The sequence below is a fragment of the Rattus rattus genome, chromosome 9 (genome assembly GCF_011064425.1).
Source record: "Rattus rattus isolate New Zealand chromosome 9, Rrattus_CSIRO_v1, whole genome shotgun sequence".
Lineage (NCBI taxonomy): Eukaryota > Metazoa > Chordata > Mammalia > Rodentia > Muridae > Rattus > Rattus rattus.
In genome coordinates, this window is record NC_046162.1 from 73,297,128 (window position 1) to 73,319,429 (window position 22,302).

Consider the following 22,302-nt stretch of genomic DNA (forward strand, 5'->3'; position numbering starts at 1 on the left):
GGATCTGAAACCTTCTGTTGGCCTCAGTGAGCACCTGCACACATGTACACATACGTTCACACTCACTGATAAAGACACAAAACCAAGCCTATTACACTGGGAATGTAGTTTAGTGGCACGTGTAAAGCTTTAGGTTCAGTTTCAGAGCAGCTAGACAAAAACAAAACAAAACAAAAGCTATTTCATCAAACAAGTAATACTTTAAAATATGATCATGCACACACACACACACACACACACACACACACACACACACACACACACACGATGTGCCTCAGTGAGCAGGTGGAGGTAAGAGGAGAGCTTGTAGGAGTTAGTTCTCTTCATCTATCTGTGGTGCCAGGGATTAAACTCAGGTCTTCAGACCCGGGGTAAGTGTCTTTACCTGCTGAACCATCTCACTGGCCTCTAGAAATTAACCATACTGAAATCATCTTCAATCATTTTACTTTTTTGGGGAGTGACAAAGGTAATTTTAGTTCAACTGTAATTAGGAAAAACATTTCAAACTGAAATCTGACTGTAATTTTTATGTTTGAAGATGGTGGATGTCAGGAAAACCATCTGATTATGAACCTACAGGAATGTGGAAAGTTTTAGATACAGTAATCCTAAGTTATACAGGATTGCTAAGAAGGTCTACAGTCTGTCCAAGTTGTTTGCTTTCTTTTCTCACTAATATTCTTTATTTCATATCAGAAATATGGATTCAATTTCTTTGTAAATAGTCATCAAGATTACATTTACTTTTTTGAGCTTGATTATTTCCCAGAGCATGCTAATTTTTGAGTAATGAATTAGAGTATGCTAATTTTAGAAGGCCAAACTACTAAGTAAACACCCTGTCTCTTCTCGATCAATACACTCATCTGGAAAGCATGTTCTAATTGATTGCTCAGTGTAAATCTCTTGAGAAACAGAGACAGCCTGAAGACACCAAAACACTAATATAGCGACTTCACTAATGGGAAGGTACAGCTTGAGTACTAATGCAGTCTTTTTGAAGGAGTATGAAATTAGTATCGTTAGAAACACTTTTTCTCAGACTTTGTAAAAAAAAAAAATAGGTATACTTTGGAAAAAAATCTATGGATGTACTTTAATTACTTGAATTTTCAGGCTGAAGCTAAATAATGAAAAAATATACTAAGCAGCTAGTATAAGACAAACTGTAGAAGCAATAAATATACGCAGAGATTAGGAACCACACTGAGAGATACTGACTATTGTTAGTGTGCCTGTGACAACACAGCGGTACAATCAGTCATCTTAGGTGTCCATCTGCTTGGCTGTCACTGCAAAGCTGTGAGGAAACTGGTTTCCAGAGCGGGCAGTAGGCATGAGTGGTTCTTTCCCGTGTGAGTACTACTGCTTAGGGAAGGGAAACAAATCAATATAAAACAAGCCATGAAATAAATACCAGATTTCTGGGTATCAAAGGAATGCTATGTGTTAAAAGCTATCAGAGAAGGTTTGTTGGAACAGAGGCAGAGAAAACAGGGACAGTCTCCTCAGTGAGACTGTTCATGATGAAATGAAAGAAAAGACTATGTTCCTTTTAGAGGAGCCACAGAGAAGACAGTTCCCTATATGGTTATAATGGTTAATCTTCATGTTATCAACTTGAAGGGATTTAGGATCACCATGGAAACACACCTTTGTGCAGCATCCATGAAGACATTTCCAGAAAGATTTAACTGAGGCAAGAAGACCCACCCTGAATGTGGACAATACTGTCCTGTCCTCTGGGTTGGGGTCCTGGACTGAACACAAAGCAGAGTGTGAGTTTGAGCACTGACACTCCTGTCTCTGCTTCCTGACCAAGGATGAGTGTGATCAACTGCCTTGTGCTCCTGCTCCACTCCTTCCTCACTGTGATGAACTACACCGTCCAACTGTGAGCACAACAGCTCTCCTAGCCTGAGATGCTGTGTATTCTGCCGCAAGAGGGAGGAAAGTAAGTAACAGAGTGCATAAGTGGGTCAAAGCGTGTCGGTCAGCTGTTGCCACGACTGTCTGAAATGCCAAGAAAATAAATGGATTCTATGTTACAAAACAGTACATTAAAAGTGAGAGAAATTTTATAGGAAAGTACAGATCAGGATGCAGTTCACCTCCAATGTGGTCAGGCCTGACATTGGTCAACAGTTACCTCTGAAACTCAGGAGCCTAAAGCTTTCCTCCACCCCCACTTGCTCTTCCTGCTTGGCTTCTTTCAAAATTACAGCGTGTTTCTATAAGAACAATCGATTTGTGGATCTATCCAGTGGCCTAATAAAGTAGATCATTTCACTCCTTAAAAGGAAGATCAAGCTTGGGGATAGGAGAAAAATAACTTTTTTAAGAAACATTTCTGTCCATTTCCCCTGTACTCACACCCCGCCCCTCAGCCCTCGGTATTCTGACCTCTGAGATCCTGCTGTGTGCGAGCACCACTCATGCTCTGTCTTGGCATTCGAAGAGACGTCCTCAAAGGAGTATGTCTCTGCTCATCCAGGTAAGCAAGGTCCTCCAAGTGGGCAGAACTGGTGGCTGCCAAGACAGAAAGGATTTACTTACCATGTGTAAGTTTAGACAACTTTTTTTACTCAGTTGCTGTATGGCATACCACTGAATCAAAGCTTACATGAGCAGAAACCCCTCCCCAAACAATATATAATTCATTAATTTTATCTTTACAACACCAAATCTTTAAAAAAATTTAAAACTTCATTCCACCTGATTCTTTGAGCTAGAACACGACAGATCTGTGGTTCTATAACATTAATAGAGAATATATATTTCCAATTCAAATAGATGAACAGAAACAAACTAGAAAAGTCTAAAATTATCATTAAGTTGTAGATAATGGTATAAACAATTTAATATTTTAAAACAGGTGTCCAGTCTAATATGAAATGCTATTTTGCTTTTAAATGTCTGAGCCATGAAAATTACAATAGAAGAAATAAAAGGGAAATTTCTTGATGCTGCTGAAAGAAACAAATGGACTTCTAAAAATTAAGTGGGAAATAAAACATTGTTTATATGAATGTTTTAGCTTGAAAGAAATATCTGAGCATTAGTTTTTTCCATAAAATTATGGTTACCAACTTATCACTGAAGATTGGCATAAATACGTCAAAAGAGAAGAAAAAGAAAGCCCAAGGCTTATTATTTTTTTTTTATGACTGTGGGGCCTCATATGTTTTTCCACAAAATTCCTACACATTACTTTTTTTGTAAGAAATTCTATTACATGTGAGGTTTACAGAAGATGGTGTGCTATAGTTAGTTTCTTGTCAGCTCGACACAAGCTAGAGTTATTTTGGGAAGAGAAACCTCAATTGAGAAAATTCCCTCATTAGATTGCCTAGAGGCAAACCTGTGAGCATTTTCTTATTAATAATTAATGTGGGAGGACCCAGCCCATTGTGGGTACCACCCCTGGGCAGGTGGTCCTGGGTGGTGCATAAGGAAATAAACTGAGCAGGCTATGAAGAACAAGCCAGCGAGCAATGTTTCTCCATGATTCCTGCTCTGACTTTGGAATGTGTGAGCTGAGCGTTGTTAAGATGAAATGAAATCTCTCCTCCTCTAGCTGCTTTTGCTTATGGTGCTTTACTATAGCAATGGAAACCCAACTAAGACAGATGATATGGTAGTTTGCCTAGAAAACTTTACAAGTCACTTTTGTTACCACTATTACATATCACCTTATAAAGAACAAAAGAAGAAGCAAAAAGGGGGTAGAGAAAACAGCCTGGAATCCTCCTAGCTTAGGGAAACAAGTCCACAGACAGAAAGTACAGTAGATCACAGGTAAGATGTCAGTGACTGAACTTTGGAAACAGTACTTACTGATCTGTTCATTAATTTATTCACTCAGTAAGTACAACAAAAGTGGCAGTAAAAATGCCAACACTGTTTCTTAATAATACTTTTGCCATGCTTCTTTCTCTTTGAGATAAAGTCTCACTGTGTAGCCTTGGCTAGCCTGGAGTTGTAGACAACATGGGTGGGAGTGGGAGCATCTTCATAGAAGGAGGGGAAAGAGGAGAGGAGAGATGGGAGAGAAGGGAAAAGGAGATAACATTTGAAATGTGAATACATAAAATAGCTAATAAAAACTTTAAGTAGTATTTTTATGCATTAGTATCAAAAATTCTAAATAAAAAAGTAATTAAAAAAATCAATCTCATTTGTCATAGGTTCAAAGAAAAAAAGAAAAAAAAACCAAATGAAGTATTTAAGAATAAATTTTATACCCAAAGAAGTAAAGGAGCTCTACAATAAAAACTATAAAGGAATTAAAAATGAAAGATTAAAAGGACCCCAAAATTGGAATGATATCCTGTGCTCATACACTATAAGAACTGATATTGTTCAAATGTCCATGCTATTAAAATAATCCACAGACTCATTGAACACCTGTTAAAATTCCTCACGGAACACATACTATTATCCGACTTCAGATCCCCTCAAGCTGCAGTAATCAGCGCTGCATGCAGTACTGATGTGGACAAGCATCAGTCAGAGGAGTAGAATAAAGACTGAAACCCACGCTTTACAACCAACTCATTTTTAGCACAAGTGCCAAGAATACACACCAGGGAGGGGAAGCTTCTTCAGTAAGTGCTGCTAGGAAGCTGGATGTGCACCAGCAGAGAAAATACTCATCATTCACCATATGAGAGAAAACAAGTCAAGGTTCTCAACTATGAAATCAGTTAAAAACAACCCTGAATGCCACAAGAATGGAGAAGAGTTTTTGGATAAAACTCAAAAGCACAAAGAGACAGATTTATCAAACTCTTCCTGTCACTGGCAGCTTCTCCATTTCTAAGTAATCCTCTGAGAAAACCTCTTGTCATAGTGTGTCAGTCTTTGCTCTTCTTTGACAAAATGTGCTCTGGTTACATTTTCTCTGCTTCTCTGACTGATCTCCAGTCAGATCATGAGCCCAGGCTGGCCTCCCTTTACTAAATGGCTGAGGATGGTTTTGAGCTCCTGATCTTTCTGCTTCCCCTTCTCAAGTGCTGGAATTTATAGGCATGTGTCTCCAGACCAGCTTATGTAGTACACTGTTTAGATAAAGTGGTAACACCTAATTTATTTTGGATCATCCTATCTCTTCAGACAATGAAATGAGTGTCATGAACATAATGCTCAGAGTACCTCTGACTTTCTATCTGCTGACTGTCCTCAACCCCATCCCCATTTTGTCTTAATAATTAACAGACACTACTGAAGTGATGGCCTGGTGATGTACAGGAGATTTTCTTTCAGATAACACTGATGCTGCTTTTACTTTCTCTTTAAATTTAATACCGTCTATCATACTATGTAAATTACTTATTATGTTTATTTTTTCCAATTAGAATGCAAGCTTCATGGTGAGAGAATCTTTGTTTTGATAACTGATGCTAAGTACTTTACGGTACCTGATACATAGTTCATGCCCAATAAATACCTACACAATGACTGCATATTATACAAGAGGTGTGTGTGTGTGTGTGTGTGTGTGTGTAGTGGACAAGGCAGTCCACTACTCCACATGTGCCTAGGGCCACAGACCAGCCCATGTATGCACCTGGCTTTTGGCTTAGTCACTGGGAGCTCTGAGGGGCTCCAGTTAGTTGACACTGTTGTTCTTACTATGGGGTTGCGATCCCCTTCAGCTCTTTTACTCCTTCTTCTAACTCTTCCAAACTTTTAAGTACAAGGAAACAATTCTAAAGCCAATAAAGCCTGTCATTAAAAAAAAATCTTGTTTTTATTTAGAGGAAGAGGGACTAGGAAAATGAAAAAAAAAGTTATATATTTTATTAGACTGAAATAGCTGAAGACTATACACCTATAAAGCATTTGACAAAATCATTATTTAAAAAAGTAAATATAGTTTAAATATATCAAATCTGGGCAGAGAAAAAAAATGCAGCAAACATTTGGTCCAGAACATTTCAGAAACAACTCCATACAGGTTTTAGAAGCTCATTTAGTTATTTCTTTCCATGTCAGTTGCCACGAATGGAGCCAACACTTGCTGTGCCTCAGCGGGGAGGCTGGAAGGGCACTTCTGTTGCTACTTTAGGGCAGAAAGTCACCTTTCCTATATTTACACAAATGAAGTCATTATTCTGACTGCTGAAAAGCCCTTTTTGATTTTCTATAAAATATGCATTATAGTTTCTAATTAGATTAATTTACATCCCCTTAAGGTTCCCAATCTGCATTTACCTGATTAAGGTCTTTCCTTAGAAAACTGTGCCGCTCCAAGTACGAACAAGTGGATAGAAGGAAATTATACTTTTAACGGAGTTTGACTCTCTATTTTCCAACAGAACCCTCTTTCCCACACAAAGCACTGATGACAGCTGCTGCAAACACTTCCTGCTTACCACATACCTCCAAACCACTGCCAATTTCATTTCAAGACACCAAAGATGACCATAGACAGCCGGCTGATAATTCCAGCTGTGCAACCACAAATCCGAATCTATTTCCTTCTAACACACAAGCTTAAAAACAAACAAACATACAATAGCAATTCAAATTATCCATGCCATAAAGCTCAAGAGTTTAAAATTTTCATTGTATAGAATTTTAATTTAAAGATATATGAAATCTAATTTCTATTTAGAAAATTACTTCAGCTATAGACTGTCACAAGTTTCCCTCAGTCATCTCACCAGTCAAGAGGAAAGTGCTCTCCCTCTAAGCTATATCCTGAATTCACCAAGCTGAAAATGTATACCCAGGTACCAAAGTTAAATCAGGATCAGATAAACCATCTAAACAGTCCCATAACTCCTAAAGAAATAGAAGCAATCATTAAAAGTCTCCCCACTAAAAAAAAAAAAAAAAAACCACAGGACCAGATGGGTTTAGTGCAAAATTCTATAAGACCTTCAAAGAAGACCTAATATCAACACTGTCCAAACTATTCCACAACATAGAAATAGAAGGAGCACTACCCAATTCATTCTTTGAAGCCACAATTACTCTTATACCTAAACCACACAAAGACCCTACAAAGAAAGAGAACTTCAGACCAAATTCCCTCATGAATATTGATGCAAAAATACTCAATAAAATTCTAGCAAACCAAATCCAAGAGCACATCAAAACAATTATTCACCATGATCAAGTAGGTTTCATCCCAGGGATGCAAGGATGGTTCAATATATGGAAACCCGTCAATGTAATCCACTACATAAACAAACTCAAGGGGAGAAAAACCCCACATGATCATCTCATTAGATGCTGAGAAAGCATTTGACAAAATTCAACACCCCTTCATGTTAAAAGTCTTGGAAAGATCAGGAATTCAAGGCCCATACCTAAACATAGTAAAAGCAATAGACAGCAAACCAGTAGCCAACACCAAACTAAATGGAGAAAAACTTGAAGCTATTCTACTAAAATCAGGGACTAGACAAGGATGCTCACTCTCTCCCTACTTATTCAATATATTTCTTGACGTTTTAGCCAGAGCAATCAGACAACAAAAGAAGGTAAAAGGGATACAAATTGGAAAGAAGTCAAAATATCACTATTGGCAGATGATATGATAGTATACTTAAGTGACCCCAAAAATTCCACCAGAGAACTCCTAAACCAGATAAACAACTTTAGCAAAGTGGCTGGATATAAAATTAACTCAAGTGCTCGCTTTGGCAGCACATATACTAAAATTGGAACAATACAGAGAAGATTAGCATGGCCCCTGTGCAAGGATGACACACAAATTTGTGAAGCGTTCAATCAGAGAAAGGACTGGAAGAGCTTGAAGGGGCTCGAGACCCCATATGAACAACAATGCCAACCAACCAGAGCTTACAGGGACTAAGCCACTACCCAAAGACTATACATGGACTGACACTGGGCTCCAACTGCATAGGTAGCAATGAATAGCCTAGTAAGAGCACCAGTGGAAGGGGAAGCCCTTGGTGCTGCCAAGACTGAACCCCCAATGAACATGATTGTTGTGGGGAGGGCAGTAATGGGGGGAGGATGGGGAGGGGAACACCCATATAGAAGGGGAGGGGGAGGAGCTAGGGGGATGTTGGCCCGGAAACCAGGAAAGGGAATAACAATCAAAATGTAAATAAGAAATACTCAAGTTAATAAAGATAAAAAAAATTAACTCAAACAAATTAGTAGCCTTCCTCTACTCAAAGGATAAACAGGCTGAGGAAAAAAATTAGGGAAATGACACCCTTCACAATAGTCATAAATAATATAAAATACCTCAGTGTGACTTTAACCAAGCAAGTGAAAGATCTGTATGACAAGAACTTCAAGTCTCTGAAGAAAAAAATTAGAGATCCCAGAAGATGGAAAGATCTCCCATGCTCATGGATTGGCAGGATTAATATTGCAAAAATGGCCATCTTGCCCAAAGCAATCTACAGATTCAATGCAATCCCATCAAAATTCCAACTCAATTCTTCATAGAGTTAGAAAGAGCAATTTGGAAATTAATTTGGAATAACAAAAAACAAAACAAAACAAAACAAAAAACACCCAAAAAACAAAAATAACAACAAAAAACCCCCCAAAACAACAATAACAACAACAAAAAACAAACAAACCCAGGATATTGAAAACTATTCTCAATAAAAGAACTTCTGGGGGAATCCCCATCCCTGACCTTGAGCTATATTACAGAGCAATCATTACAAAAACTGCATGGTATTGGTACAGAGACAGGTAGTTAGCTCAATGGAATAAAATCGAAGACCCCAAAATGAACCCACACATCTATGGTTACTTGATCTTTGATAAAAGCTAAAACCATCCAGGAAAAGAAGACAGCATTTTTGACAAATGGTGCTGGTTCAACTGGAGGTCAGCATGTAGAAGATGCACTTCCAAGCGATGGGACTAGAGGCATGTGCCATCATGGGAGCTTAGGCAAAAGAAGGCAATTCTCTTCCCAAAGGAGGTAGAAATAGATAACATAGCAAGACTTATTTTAGACATTATTTCTGCAGGATTTAATGGCATTTTACACTGTTGAATTATATGATCTCTTCATACTAAGAATAAAAAAGAAGGAAGTTTAAAAGTTGGATTGAAACAAAGCCTTTTTATTAGGAACATCCATCCCTCCTCCTTTCTACAACTCCGGGGCTCCTATGGTTAAGACAGCTTGTTGCACATGGGCAACAAGAAGAGGAAACAGAGGAGGGACACATATTATATGTTTTCTCTTGTATGCAGACTCTTGATTAAAATACTTTACATGAAAGCAGAAGGGAGGTCATTTCTGGAGATCACAGGCAACAACTGTGAAATGGGGAACATGGGAGGGTAATGAGGAACAAGTATGAGTAAATACAACTGCACATGAAAATAATGGACCGTATTTTTTGTATGTGAACTAAACATATTGGTAAAACATAAAAGAATGTGATTTTTTTCCTATTTCATACTTGAAAAGTTCGTTTATTTATTTATTTATTCATTCATTCACTCATTTATTTGGTTTTATGAAACAAAGTTTCTCTGTGAAGCTCTGGCTGTCCAGAATTGGCTCTGTAAACCTGGTTAGTCTTGAACTCAGACATCCACCTGTCCTGCTTCCCAAGTGCTGGGATTAGAGACATATATCACAACAATTGGCTTCTCTGTTATTCTTGATTAACAAAGAGATTTACCTTCTTCAGTTTGGAGAACCATTTCTCTGCACACAGTACAGAGTATATGAAAATACGTATGTATATAGACAGAGTTAAAAGCAAAGATGGAACTCTCCTGGACTAAGAAACTAACAAAATAGGTTTAGTTCTACTGTCATTTAAAGTACCGGATTTCTGTGGCTTCATCAGATTCTTATACATTATATACAGCAGGGTAATTCCCTATGAAAGTAACTTTGTTTCCTTACATTTGGAAACAATTTAAATTTACAGTCCATGAACTTTTAAAAATAAATGACTCATTTGGTTCAAAGCTTACTTTCCTGTCTCTGTGGGAACAGACTAAAACCATGGTTTCCAGATATGGAAAACAATGTAAAACAAAATATTCTCTAACTTCTGATTTGCTCTCTAGATAACAGTAAACCTGTTTGTAATATGCCCAACACTGATCCTAAGAATTCCCTGATTTATCTTATTTTTATGAACTTTTTGTATCTTGTTCAACAGTCATACAGACTATTCCAGCAATGTAAAATCATATTCTTCTCATCAACCCATCTGACCTCTAATGGTACATTCTTGTTTTCTTTTTTCTCTAATTGTTTATATTAAATTATTGAGTGATTTATTATGTGTGTTCACATGCATGCTAATCATGTGGTGGTCAGAGAATAACTTGTGGCAGTTTTTTTTTCCTTTTACCAAGTGAGTCCTATGACTCTAACTAGGCAAGCCTAATGCCTATAGCAGCTGAGCCATCTCATGTGGCCTTCATTTTCCTTTAAGATGTCTGATCAGCGCTCCCTCAGAAGCTAATGAGCTCTACCACCTAGAAAGACTAATGTTACAAATGACACAGCTGTGACCTCCTGGCATAATGATTAAGGATAATATAATTTTCTTTTTGTTTTAATATGGGGAGAAGGAGAAAAAGGGAGGGGAAACACAAAGTACATAGAGGAAAAATATTCTCCCAACCTTGAGTTAAAACAAACTAAATGACGTAGAGGAACTAGTGTTATCCTATGTAATATAAATAGCATACTTCCAATTGAAATGATTAAAAATCATCAGCAAGACCACTGTCCACTAAAATCTTTGGTAGACTTCAATAAAATTCTAGCTTTTGTGCTTTAAATATATCAATAAGGAACAAAGAGAGGTGCAGCAAAGAGGGAAAAATATTTGCAAACACACATGTGACACAGTTTCAGTCAGGAAAAAATATAAACTATCTGAGTAGAAATTTCAATAATGAAAATGTGTAAGTACTAGTTTAACAAGTTCAGTATTATTATGCATTAGCATAGTACAAACTAAAGCCACAATCAAATATCACCTCCCAGTCATTAATTAAAATCATAAAAGTAAAACAAATGACAATTGTGGAAGGGATATAGAGAAACAGAAACCATAGTACTTGCTAGTTAGGAATATAAAATGGCACAGGCACTTCGTATACTTCATAAAATCCTGTGGCAGGTGCTTAAAAAGTTAAATATAAAATCTAATGTAGAATGGCTAGTACACTCCTAAGTATCCACCTAAGAGAAATGAAAACATGTCTACAAACTGATATATACACGGTCAAAGCAGCACCATTAGCTACAGAAATAAACTGACTGCTTATCAACCAGTAAGCAAGACTTCTCACGGAGCTCTTCTTCTTCATATATCTTCTGAGTGTAACTGCTAGGTTTTAGGTAATCTACATTAAACTTCAACAGTACCAGTATATGACATGCCCCATCATGGGCTAAACTTCACAGTATCAGTGTGTAACCTGCCCCATCACCATGTGCACTGATTTTAGTTCCAGCACATCCTCATCAATGTCATTCCTTCTAATTGTATGACTATGATTTTAAGTGGTATTTTATGATTATGGATGGTGAAGGATCTCATAATTCACCCTACTTAGTGAGCCTAGATGGTGGAAGTAGATACAAAACTTCAGTGTCAGAAATGTAAATTTATCATTCAGGACAACAGGAGTAACCAGAAGACAAACATATTCCTATTCCCTGAAAACCAACTTCCCCAGGACAACCTGAAGAGGGCTGGGTGAAATATGCAATCCTCTACACACAAGGATCAACATATGTAGAGGACCCCGAGAGAGAACATTTGCTGTCACTATATAAATGTGAAGAATCTTCTAGATGATCCATTCCTTCACCATCATACCTGATAACAGATGTTGATCATGTCCCAGAGATCAGAACCAAAAGAGCAGGTAGGAAAGGGAAATGAGCGGCAAGAAGCCAGCACCAACATATGGGATCATTTCAGTTTTGGTTTACAATAGGACTTTGTATATGCACCTCATGCTGGTCTGGAACTTACTACGTAGCTGACATTGGCCTTCAGTTCCTGACCGTTTTGTCTCCACCTCCAGCATGCTAGAACTACAAATGGGTAACATCATACCTGGCTGCATAACAAATAATTATTCCTGGAAAGTAAGTCTAATGACAATAAATATTTTATTATCCCACATCATGAAATATATCTGTCCAGACATTCATTTGGAGAGTCAGAAAGGCAAATACAATTTTTATTTTGTAGTTTGGGCAAAGTGAAAATGAGGCTACATCTTGAAAATTTCAAGATGGCTATTCTTTTTTTTTTTGAGTACTTATTTTATTTTTTTTTTTTTTTTTACTTTTTTTTTTTTTGTATTTTTTTTTTATTAACTTGAATATTTCTTATATACATTTTTGAGTGTTATTCCCTTTCGGTTTCGAACAAACTTCCCACTCCCCTCCCTTCCTTATGGGTGTTCCCCTCCGACCCTCCCCCCATTGCCGCCCTCCCGCAACAGTCTAGTTCACTGGGGGTTCAGTATTAGCAGGACCCAGGGCTTCCCCTTCCACTGGTGCTCTTACTAGGATATTCATTGCTACCTATGAGGTCAGAGTCCAGGGTCAGTCCATGTATAGTCTTTAGGTAGTGGCTTAGTCCCTGGAAGCTCTGGTGGCTTGGCATTGTTGTACATATTCTTTAAAACTCCTGCTTGAATAATTAAATAGCAAAACAGCTGTATCAAAAACATCCCTGACGTCACTGCTGAGTAGCTGCTGAGGAAAAGTGACTCAGTGTTTCAGTTACTTATCCTTCTGTATCATTCTTCTATGACTGATCCTGCTAGTGGCATTTGTACTGGGAAACAAAGGTGCCTGGTCTATACGACGAGAGCAAGAGTTCTGTGAGAATACTGAACTGCGAGAAAGAAGCTGGGTTTCTTGCCTGCTTGTTTGTTATAACTCAAACAATGGATGGTGACTTCTGATATACAAACTGTACCAACACATGCTTCAATTAAATAATGGTTATTAAAACTCAAGTTCTAAAAAGCTAAGACCTCAAACTAAATTCTTTTTTTGTTGGAGTAGCGGGCATTGAACTCAGTATCTTGTGTATGCCATGGAAATGCTATAACTGAGTTACATACCCAGTCCTTAAAATTTTTACAAATGAGACTAACTGATTTATATACTTTATTGGTCATCTCTCTGATTTCATATGAGATTCAGTATATTATGGGAAGTGAGTTAGGAAAGCACTTGATGAAGAAGATTAATTTCTCCTACGTCACACAAAAGTATGATTTGTCTTATTTTTATTCATTATATAGTCAGTAAAACACTGTAAAAAAAACCAAAACAAAGCCCAACTTACCTGCTACAGAATTTGGCCGAGGCATGAGATACAAAGGAATAGACTGTACAGACTGCGATAAAACTGTTTCTAGATTCCGCTCCGGGATCTTGTTCAGACTGTATGTGGATGCAGCCATGTTTTCATCCACTCGGTACAGACAGGAGTCCATGCTGGATTTTTGAGACTGCCATGGTTTTAGATTTCCTCCAGAGCCCAATTCTTTACCACCTTCCCCAACATATTTTGTTCGCTCCATGTTTTCAGAATAATTTGTTAATGTTGCTGAAAAACAATAAAACAAATGTTTTAAAAAAAACAAAAGAAAAATTAATCTGTTTATGATTAAAAATTTATTGGTAGATAAGAATACAACTAACACCATCTTTCAAAGTTACTACTTTCAAAGTTACTATAGCCATTTATCTATACAAGTTTAAAAAACTGAACCCATCAAAATCTTGACTTACATATATATTTAACACTTTATTTAAATGAAACAAGCAAATTCATATATCAGTGCCACGGACCTAGAACAAGTCTTATCAAAGATAAGATTTTAGAATCATTCAAAAGGTACTTACATATTTTTATGGACTGTAAGAGAGCACCAACAGGACCCCCCAAAAACTCTCTCTACTCTTCTCATCTCTTTCTATTCCCTATTTATTCCCTGGTTCATGTTTACACACACCACCGCCACCACCACCACCAACAAAACATGTGATAAAAACACACAGTAACTAAGTAGAGATGGGTGCAGTAGAAAATCACCGTCTGAATCAGAAAGCTGCACAGGTTGCTTGTACATTTCCTCTCAGTTCTTAGCCTTTGCATCACTTGTGAGTGGCTTGCTGAAGAATAATGATTTTAATTAAACCAAATCCTGAAAGGTCTTCTAGAATTTATCTAATCTTTCTAATAATTATACATGAATAGAAACATTTTCATAACTTCAGAAATGAGAAAAACAACAGTAAAGTCTAAATTATTGAATTTTTGAAATAACTATAAGAGTAAGAGATATCATCCCAGGAGAGGTTTATACTTAGTTCTTGTTCTCCTCCTATGATTTGAATGTTTCTGTTGCCAAAGAAAAGAAATAAACATAGAAGGCTATTTCTATAATCCTGTTTAATGATGTTTTCTTTCTGTAAATTTAAGTGGAGCTCTAGATTTTGTAGTACAAAGGAAGATGGATTACAAAATAAAATTTAAACTTTTTTTTTTTTTTTTTGGTTCTTTTTTTCGGAGCTGGGGACCGAACCCAGGGTCTTGCGCTTCCTAGGCAAGCGCTCTACCACTGAGCTAAATCCCCAACCCACCTAAACTTTTCTTTAAGGAAAAAAATGAGTTTTTTTACCATAAAAAGGAAATTATCTGGAAAAAGGAATTAAACTAGACAAGATAAAGAGAAAAGAGACTCAACTGAGAATTGAGGGAGGAGAGAGGGGTGGCAGGGTCTGTAACCCAACACCTGGGATGTCATGGGCGAATGATTACAAGTTCACAACCAGTTTGGGCTACACAGTAGGCTGACCTGGAACATAAGAATGAGACCCTGTTTCAACACAAACCGAAACAAAACCAGAGAAGAGACATATGTTCTAGAGCCTCTCAGGAGAAATGAAATTAGAAATATCATTGAACATTTTTGGGAACCTGTAAACTTTGGATGTCAAATTCCCATATTTAGTACCCTTTATTTCCTGCATAGTAATCAGTTGTAAAAACTGTAAGATATGGACAACTTATGATCACCAAGGGCAGGTAGCTAACAAAATGAAGCAAGGAGAATTGTGTTCCTATATCTTGGACAGATTTTGTAAACAAGGATAAACCAAGGTGAGCAGAAACCAAGGATAAGGTAGGTGTGGCAACTTTGAAAAAGAAACCAGCTGCGGAACCAAGAAAGCCTTTCAAAAGAACATGAAGAACATAGTGGAACATGTGCCCCTGTGGCATGGTGGGGCATCTTTGGGGTTTATTCCCAAGAGTGATATTTCTGGATCTTTAGGTAGGCCTATTTCCAAGTTTCCGAGGAACCTCCAAATTGATTTCCAGAGTGGTTGTACCAGTTTGCAATCCCACCAGCAATGGAGGAGTGTTCTTCTTTCTCCACATCTTCGCCAATATGTGTTGTCACTTGAGGTTTTGATCTGAGACATTCTGACTGGTGGAAGATGCATTTTCTGATCACATTTCTTTAGGTGCTTCTCAACCATTCGAGATTCCTCTATTGTGAATTCTCAGTTTCGTTCTATACCCCATTTTTTTGATTGGGGTTTTTTTTTTTTCTTGAGTTCTTTATATGTTTTGGATATTAGCCCTCTATCAGATATGGGGTTAGTGAAGATTTTTTCCCAATCTGTAGGATGCCGATTTGTCTTATTGACTTTGTCCTTTGCCTTACAGAAGCTTTCCAGTTTCATGAGGTCCCATTTATCAATTCTTGATCTTAGAGCCTGAGCCACTGAAGTTCTGTTTAGGAAATTTCTGCTTGTGCCAATGAGTTCAAGGCTCTTCCCCACTTTCTCTTCTATTAGATTCAGCGTATCTGGTTTTATGTTGAGGTCCTTGATCCACGTGGACTTGAGCCTTGTGCATGGTGACAAATACGGGTCTATTTTCGGCCTTATTTGTGATAGCCAGAAGCTGGAAACAACCCAGATGTCCCACGACAGAAGAATGGATATAGAAGATGTGGTTCATTTACACAATGGACTACTCAGCTATTAACAAGGGCATCCTGAGTTTTGCAGGCAAATGGATGGAACTAGAAAATGTCATCCTGAGTGAGGTAACTCAGACCCAAAAGGACATGCATGGTATGTTCTCACTAATAAGTGGATATTTGAAAAAAAATTACAGAATATCCAAGATACAGTTCGCAGAACTCAATAAAGTCAACAAGCTGAAGTGCTCAAGTGAGGACGCCTCAGTTCCACTTGGGAGGGAGAAGAAAACAACCACAAGAGGGGAGGGAGGGGGCACAGGGGAGAGAAAGGAGATGGGAGTTGGGGGAGAGAGGAACATGGTCTAATATGGGGTAGGGGGAAAGGACTGAAACCCTGAGGGCCAGCAGAAAGAATGGAAACAGGTGACCTTGGGAGGAAGGAGTTTGGGAGGATCCTCTAGAATGTACCAGAGACCTGGGAAGTGAGACTCTTAGGACCCTAGATGAAAGGCCCTACAGTAGGGAGAGGGAACTTATTGAATCCACCTCCAGCAGAAATACAGGGCACCAAGTGGGGGTGGGGTGGGGTTGCTATCCCATAGTCAAAGCTTTGACCCATAATTCTTCCTGTCTGAAAGAAATGCAGGGTTGGAAATGGAGAGGAGCCTGAGGAAAAGAAGGTCCAGCAACAGGCCCAAGTAAGATCCAGCTCAAAGGGAGGATTCAAGACCTGACACCATTACTGAAGCTATGGAACATTCACAAAAAGGGACGTACCATGACTCTCTCCAAAAGACCCAACAAGCAGCTGAAAGAGTCAGATGCAGATATGACAATGAACAGAAGCTGCTGACCCTTGTGGTTGAATTAGGGAAAAGCTGGAGGAAGCTGAGGAGGAGGGCAACCCTGTAGTAGGACCATCAGTTTCAATTAACCTGGACCCCTAAGATCTCTTAGACCCTGGATCACCAACCAGGCAGCATACACCAGCCGATATGAGGCCTCTAACACATATACAGCAGAGGACTGGGTTCAGTCAGAGACGATGCACCTAACCCTCAAGAGACTGGAGGCCCCAGAAGTTTAGAGGTTTGGTGGGGTAGGGGTATACTTGTGGAGACAAGGGGAAGGGCGGCGGAGAGGAGGTATGGGATATGGAACTCGTATGGGATGGACCAGGAGGGGAATAAAATCTAGAGTGTAAAAAAAAGAAAAGAAAAAAAGAAAAAGAATAAATGAGAGATGAAAATAAGAGGTAAGGAAATAACACCCAGAAGAGCACACATGTGTATTAAGTAAAACTAGATAAGCTTTAATAATATTAGTAACCACAATAAAGTCATATTTATTACTTTGTAACTTGTACTTTTGGGGGGTGCAGTTAATGAGGATTACACCCAAGCATATGTTCTATCACCAATTACACCCAGTACTACATATACCTTTTAAGTCGTGTAACTGTACTTCCATTTGGTTACCTTAAGCAGGACCAGGTTACTATCTTCACTTCACACAGGAAGAAATGACACCTGGTAAATCTAGGCATCTAGCCCAGTGTTACTACAAAGCAAGAACCTTTCGATAACTATTTGGAGCCTTAGCCACTTACTAGTAATGTAGCAATTCTTTTGTTGATAATGCCTTGATTCCTGCATTAGATTGTACAATTCTAGAGGGTAACTACTGTACTTTCAGAGTTTTATTTTCATATTTAAATTTAAAAACAGCATCAGGGAGTTGAAGTGATGATTCAGTGTTTAAGAGTATGGTCTTCCCGTGTAGGAAATCTGGGTTCCATCCGCAGCACCTGGAGTTACATGACATGGTAACTCACCCCTGTCCAAAACTCCAGACTCAGAGCATCTGACAGCCTCTTCTGGGTACCCAGACACATGCATGAAACATAAATATACATGCAGGCGAAACACCCATGCACATAAAAATAAAGGAATCAACCAAATAAACGGCTTACTATCAACTCTACAATTCCACTTGAACAAAGGAGAAACCCATGAGAGGACACAGGCCAACACCCTACCCCATCTACAAAAAGCACAGAGAAACACTCAACAGTGAACTGTATTTCTGGCTGTGCTGCTCTGGCAGTTTTAGAGGATGCTGCAAATGTTCACAACATGCAGAAAACAAACTGGCCCATTCTTCAGTGCAATTTTTATAGTAATTATACTAAAAATATTTTTACCTAGGGTATAAATATATGTTACCTGGGTAAGCATTTATGTATAGAAATAATTTGCTTTTCAAAAACAAAAACAAAAACCCCTATGTACAAGATGACATATTTTAGTGATGTGTAAGTAAAGTTCTAGAGTACATGTTTGTATGCCAGTACTAGTAAGAGCTCATGTATCTCTAATACTATGCTCTCTTCTTTCAGGTATCTTAAGACTTGGTAAAGCTGTTTGGTTTGTGTTAGAGAAACAAGTGAAAGAGATCAATTAGGCTTCTATTTTAAGGCTATTGCCTAAAAATTAAACAAACTTTGAACTTCTAGATTTTGAGGAGGTGGCTTTCTCAATAATATGTCAGTATTTAAACAAATGAGAACATTTATTGATATGATTCTTTCACACTCAATAAATTTAGTCACTGCTTTGACTAATTTAGACTAGTTGGCAAATTATATGATTTTATTCCTGTTTACCATTGAATATGTTTCCACATTTGTTATAGATCATATTTTCCTTATTTATCTGCTGATGGACATCTAGGCTGATTCTATTTCCTGGTTATTGAGAATAGTCTTAAAATATAACATGGATATACATGTATTTCTGCAGCACGATGGCTGACTCTTCTGGGAATCTAGAACTGGATCAGATGGTATCTATATTTTTAGTTTTTGAGGATATTCCATAATGATTTCTACAGAGTTTACTTATAGTTTGAAAATTAAGCACAAGTTGGTTTTATTGAGGCAGAATCAGTAGGTAGAAAAAAGAATTAAACTCACATGAAATATCAGAAGGTAAATTCTTTGAACAGCTATCACCACTTAAAATTTTAAGCATTTTCACTTATTGGTGCTGCTTTCATATTTGGGTAATATTTAACAAATTTTAGCTACCTACCTATCCAATGAGTTGTTATTGTCTATATAAGATGCATTGGTGTAAAGTACAAATGCGTAACCTCAGAGGGGCAACTCTGTAGCAAAGAGGTCATACATTAAAAAAGTTAGAAAATAAAATGCAACCTTAATATTCAACTATTCTATCACAGAAACTGGTATAATTTAAAGTCACCACACTGACTGAAGCAGAGAATGCAATGACCTTAAATATTGCCACTAAAAGTTGCATAAGTTCAAAGCTCCTCTAAACCACATAGGTTGGCTTTTTATAAATTAAACATCCATATGTGCAACATTTCTACAGTGAAGTTAGAAAGGAAACACTACCCCCACACAGAAGGAAAAATGTATATAATCTTTTCCACTATTCCTAATCTTTATTTCTGCCTTTTCTAATCTCTCCAGTAAAACAAAGAATAGTGGGAAATCGGTTCTGAGTAAATACGATTCCCCAAGAAGACTGTCTCCAGCTTTCTGCGAAGTAGTATAAAAACTGCTTCTACAGCATGCTTATGTACATCACTGTTAGCGTGTGGAAGGGAGTGTGAGGGTGTCTAAATTAGTCTAACAAACAGGCTTGTTACAAATAAAATTACCTCTACATTTTGAGACAGATTCACTGAGATGTAACATACCATAAAATATATCCACTATACTATATAATCAATGTATAGTAAATTTATAGACTGATAAAATTATCACTATAATTCAGTTTTAAACATTTCTACTAACCCACAATTCTTTTGTTCCTATCTGTAGTTTAATTGCTCTCACTTTAGTCCTAGCAAATTATTAATTTACTTCAATCTCTATAAATTTACCCTTACTGGAACTTCCTATAGCTAGAACCAAATATTACCTCATTTCTGTGTCTAGCTTCTTTCACTTTGCTCATTTCTGAGGTCAATCTGTGCTGTAGTATTTATTAATAGTTCATTTAGTTTTCTAGCTAAATAACATTTCATGGTGCAGTGACACCACATTTTGTGGATTAACTTACCCTCAAAGGATATTTGGATTGTTTTTGCTATTGTGAACAATGCTGTCTGGTACTAATTTCACTGTTTCATTTCTCCTGGGTTGACTTCATGTTTACTTTTTCAGTCCTGGGGATTGAACCGAGGTCCTCAAACATGCTAGACAATTGTGCTACCGTTAAGCCACATGTTTGAGTTCACTCTGTTGCACAGGCGGGCTCTCCTTCAGCCTCCTGAGCAGCTGGGATTACAGGCTGTCACCATTAGTCAGTCTGGTTGTGGGCTCATTTTTTCCTTTTGATCTATGTGGGTTTATGTTGTTGTTGTTTGTTTAATTTATTATTTGAGAATTCAATACAGGTATTCAATGTGCTTCGCTCAAATCTGTTCTTCGCTGTTTTCCTCTAGCTCCTCCTACACTCTGCCACCCTCTATTCCAATACATGCCTTTCCTGTTTAAACCTGCTAAGTTCACTTAGTGCTGCCAGCATGCACACAGTATGCATGTAGGACTATCCAGAAGGACATGGACAATCATCTACTAGGAGTTGCATCTCTGAAGAAAACTGATTCTTCCTCCCCTGTAACCATCAACCACCAATAGCTTCACAATTATGGGTATGACTTTGTGAACCCCTTCCTGACTCAGGCTGAAAATTCTGGATGGCTTAAACTTGTCTTTTGGGCCAGAGTCTCATTCTGTAGCTCAGATTGGCCTTGAACTCAGTATATAGCCCAGACTGACCTCAGACTCATGGAAACCCTCCTGCATTGTACATATTTGTAATTCCAACACTCAGGAGGTAGCAGGAAGATCATGAGTTCAAGGACATTATTGGCTGCACAGCAAGTCCTAAGTTAGTCTATATGAGACTCTGTTTCTCCAAAAAAAAAAAAAAAAGTTTAACTTTGTAAGAAACAACCAAATTACTTCCCCAAATAACAGTATCACCTTTACATTCCTATGGGTAATGTATAAGACATTATGATATTATCATATTTGGATATTTTTTCCTTTAACAGTGATTCTGTGGCTGTGAAGTAATATTTCATTGTGATTGGTTTGTACTTCCTTAGTAATCACTAGGGATAATGATGTAATGGTAATAAGCACTTTTCACGGGCTTATTAACCATTTATCTATAGCTTGTTTGGTGAAACATCTATTTAAATCTTTTGCACATTTTAAAACTTGTTTTTATATTTTATTTTGTGCAATTATTAGATTACATTGATTTATTATTCTACTCTTATTATATCTATTTTCACATTTGTTTATTTCGTTTGTGTTAAGTCTGTGGGGGTGTGCATGTTATGGTCTGAGTGTGGAGGTCAAAGGACAATTTTTTTTCACAGTTAGTTCTTTCCTTCCATCTCAAGAGTCCCAGAGATCAAAGTCAGGTTGTCGTGCTTGGCAGCCAGTACGTTCCTTCATCCACTGATCCATATTACCAGCCCATAACTAAAATTTTACTGATAGGTATACTGACTGGTTTTGTATGTCAACTTGACACAAGCTGGAGCCTCTCTTGAGGAAATGCTTTCATGAAATCCAGCTGTAGGGCATTTTCTTAATTAGTGATCAAGTGGGGAGGGCCCATTGTGGGTGGTGCCATCCCTGGGCTGGTGGTCCTGGGCTCTATAAGAGAGCAAGCTGAGCAAGTCAGGGGAAGCAAGCCAGGGGAAGCAAGCCAATAAGCAGCACCCTCCATGGCCTCCGCATCAGCTACTGCTTCCTGACCTGCTTGAGTTTCAGTCCTGACTGCCTTTGGTGATGAACAGCAGTGTGGAAGTGTAAGCTGAATAAACCCTTTCCTCCCCAACTTGCTTCTTGGTCATGCTGTTTGTACAGGAATAGAAACTCTGACTACAATAACAGGTAAGACCCTTGGGTCATCTGCCTAAGAATAAGTTTAGAATTTTGAAATTTATTGTAATAATTAGAATCATAGTTTTTGAAGTCATACAAACCCAAGCCAGTTTTGGTTTTGCCTTTTACATCTAACACCTGTATGAGGCAGTGTACGGGCCAGTTTTATGTCAACTTGACATATACTATAGGCATCTGAGAAGAGGATTGAGAGATTGCCTCCATAAGATCAAGCTGTAGGCAAGCCTGTAGAGCATTCTTTTAGTGAGTGACCGATATGGGAAGGCCCAACCAATTGTGGGTAGTGGCACCCAGGGCTGGGGTGGTCTTGGGTTTTATATGAAAGCAGGCTGAGCAAGCCAAGAGGAGCTAGCTGGTAAGTAGGAATCCCCCAT

The 22,302-nt window shown here is 38.0% G+C and overlaps 1 protein-coding gene and 1 non-coding gene across 8 annotated transcripts in view; one reads left to right on the forward strand and one right to left on the reverse strand.

Annotated features, from left to right (window-relative positions):
* Tanc2 (tetratricopeptide repeat, ankyrin repeat and coiled-coil containing 2) overlaps positions 1 to 22,302 on the reverse strand; it is a 325,356-nt gene that overhangs the window by 114,875 nt on the left and 188,179 nt on the right. For all 7 annotated transcript variants that reach the window (XM_032914256.1, XM_032914255.1, XM_032914254.1 and 4 more), the window contains 2 exons: positions 13,311 to 13,574; positions 2,407 to 2,532 (listed from right to left, as the gene is read on the reverse strand). In XM_032914256.1, the coding sequence (XP_032770147.1) occupies positions 2,407 to 2,532; positions 13,311 to 13,574 (390 nt within the window). The remainder of the gene's footprint in view (positions 1 to 2,406; positions 2,533 to 13,310; positions 13,575 to 22,302) is intronic.
* On the forward strand, positions 7,647 to 7,753 carry LOC116910767. The gene has a single exon (XR_004389275.1). It is a non-coding gene; the product is annotated as a U6 spliceosomal RNA (small nuclear RNA).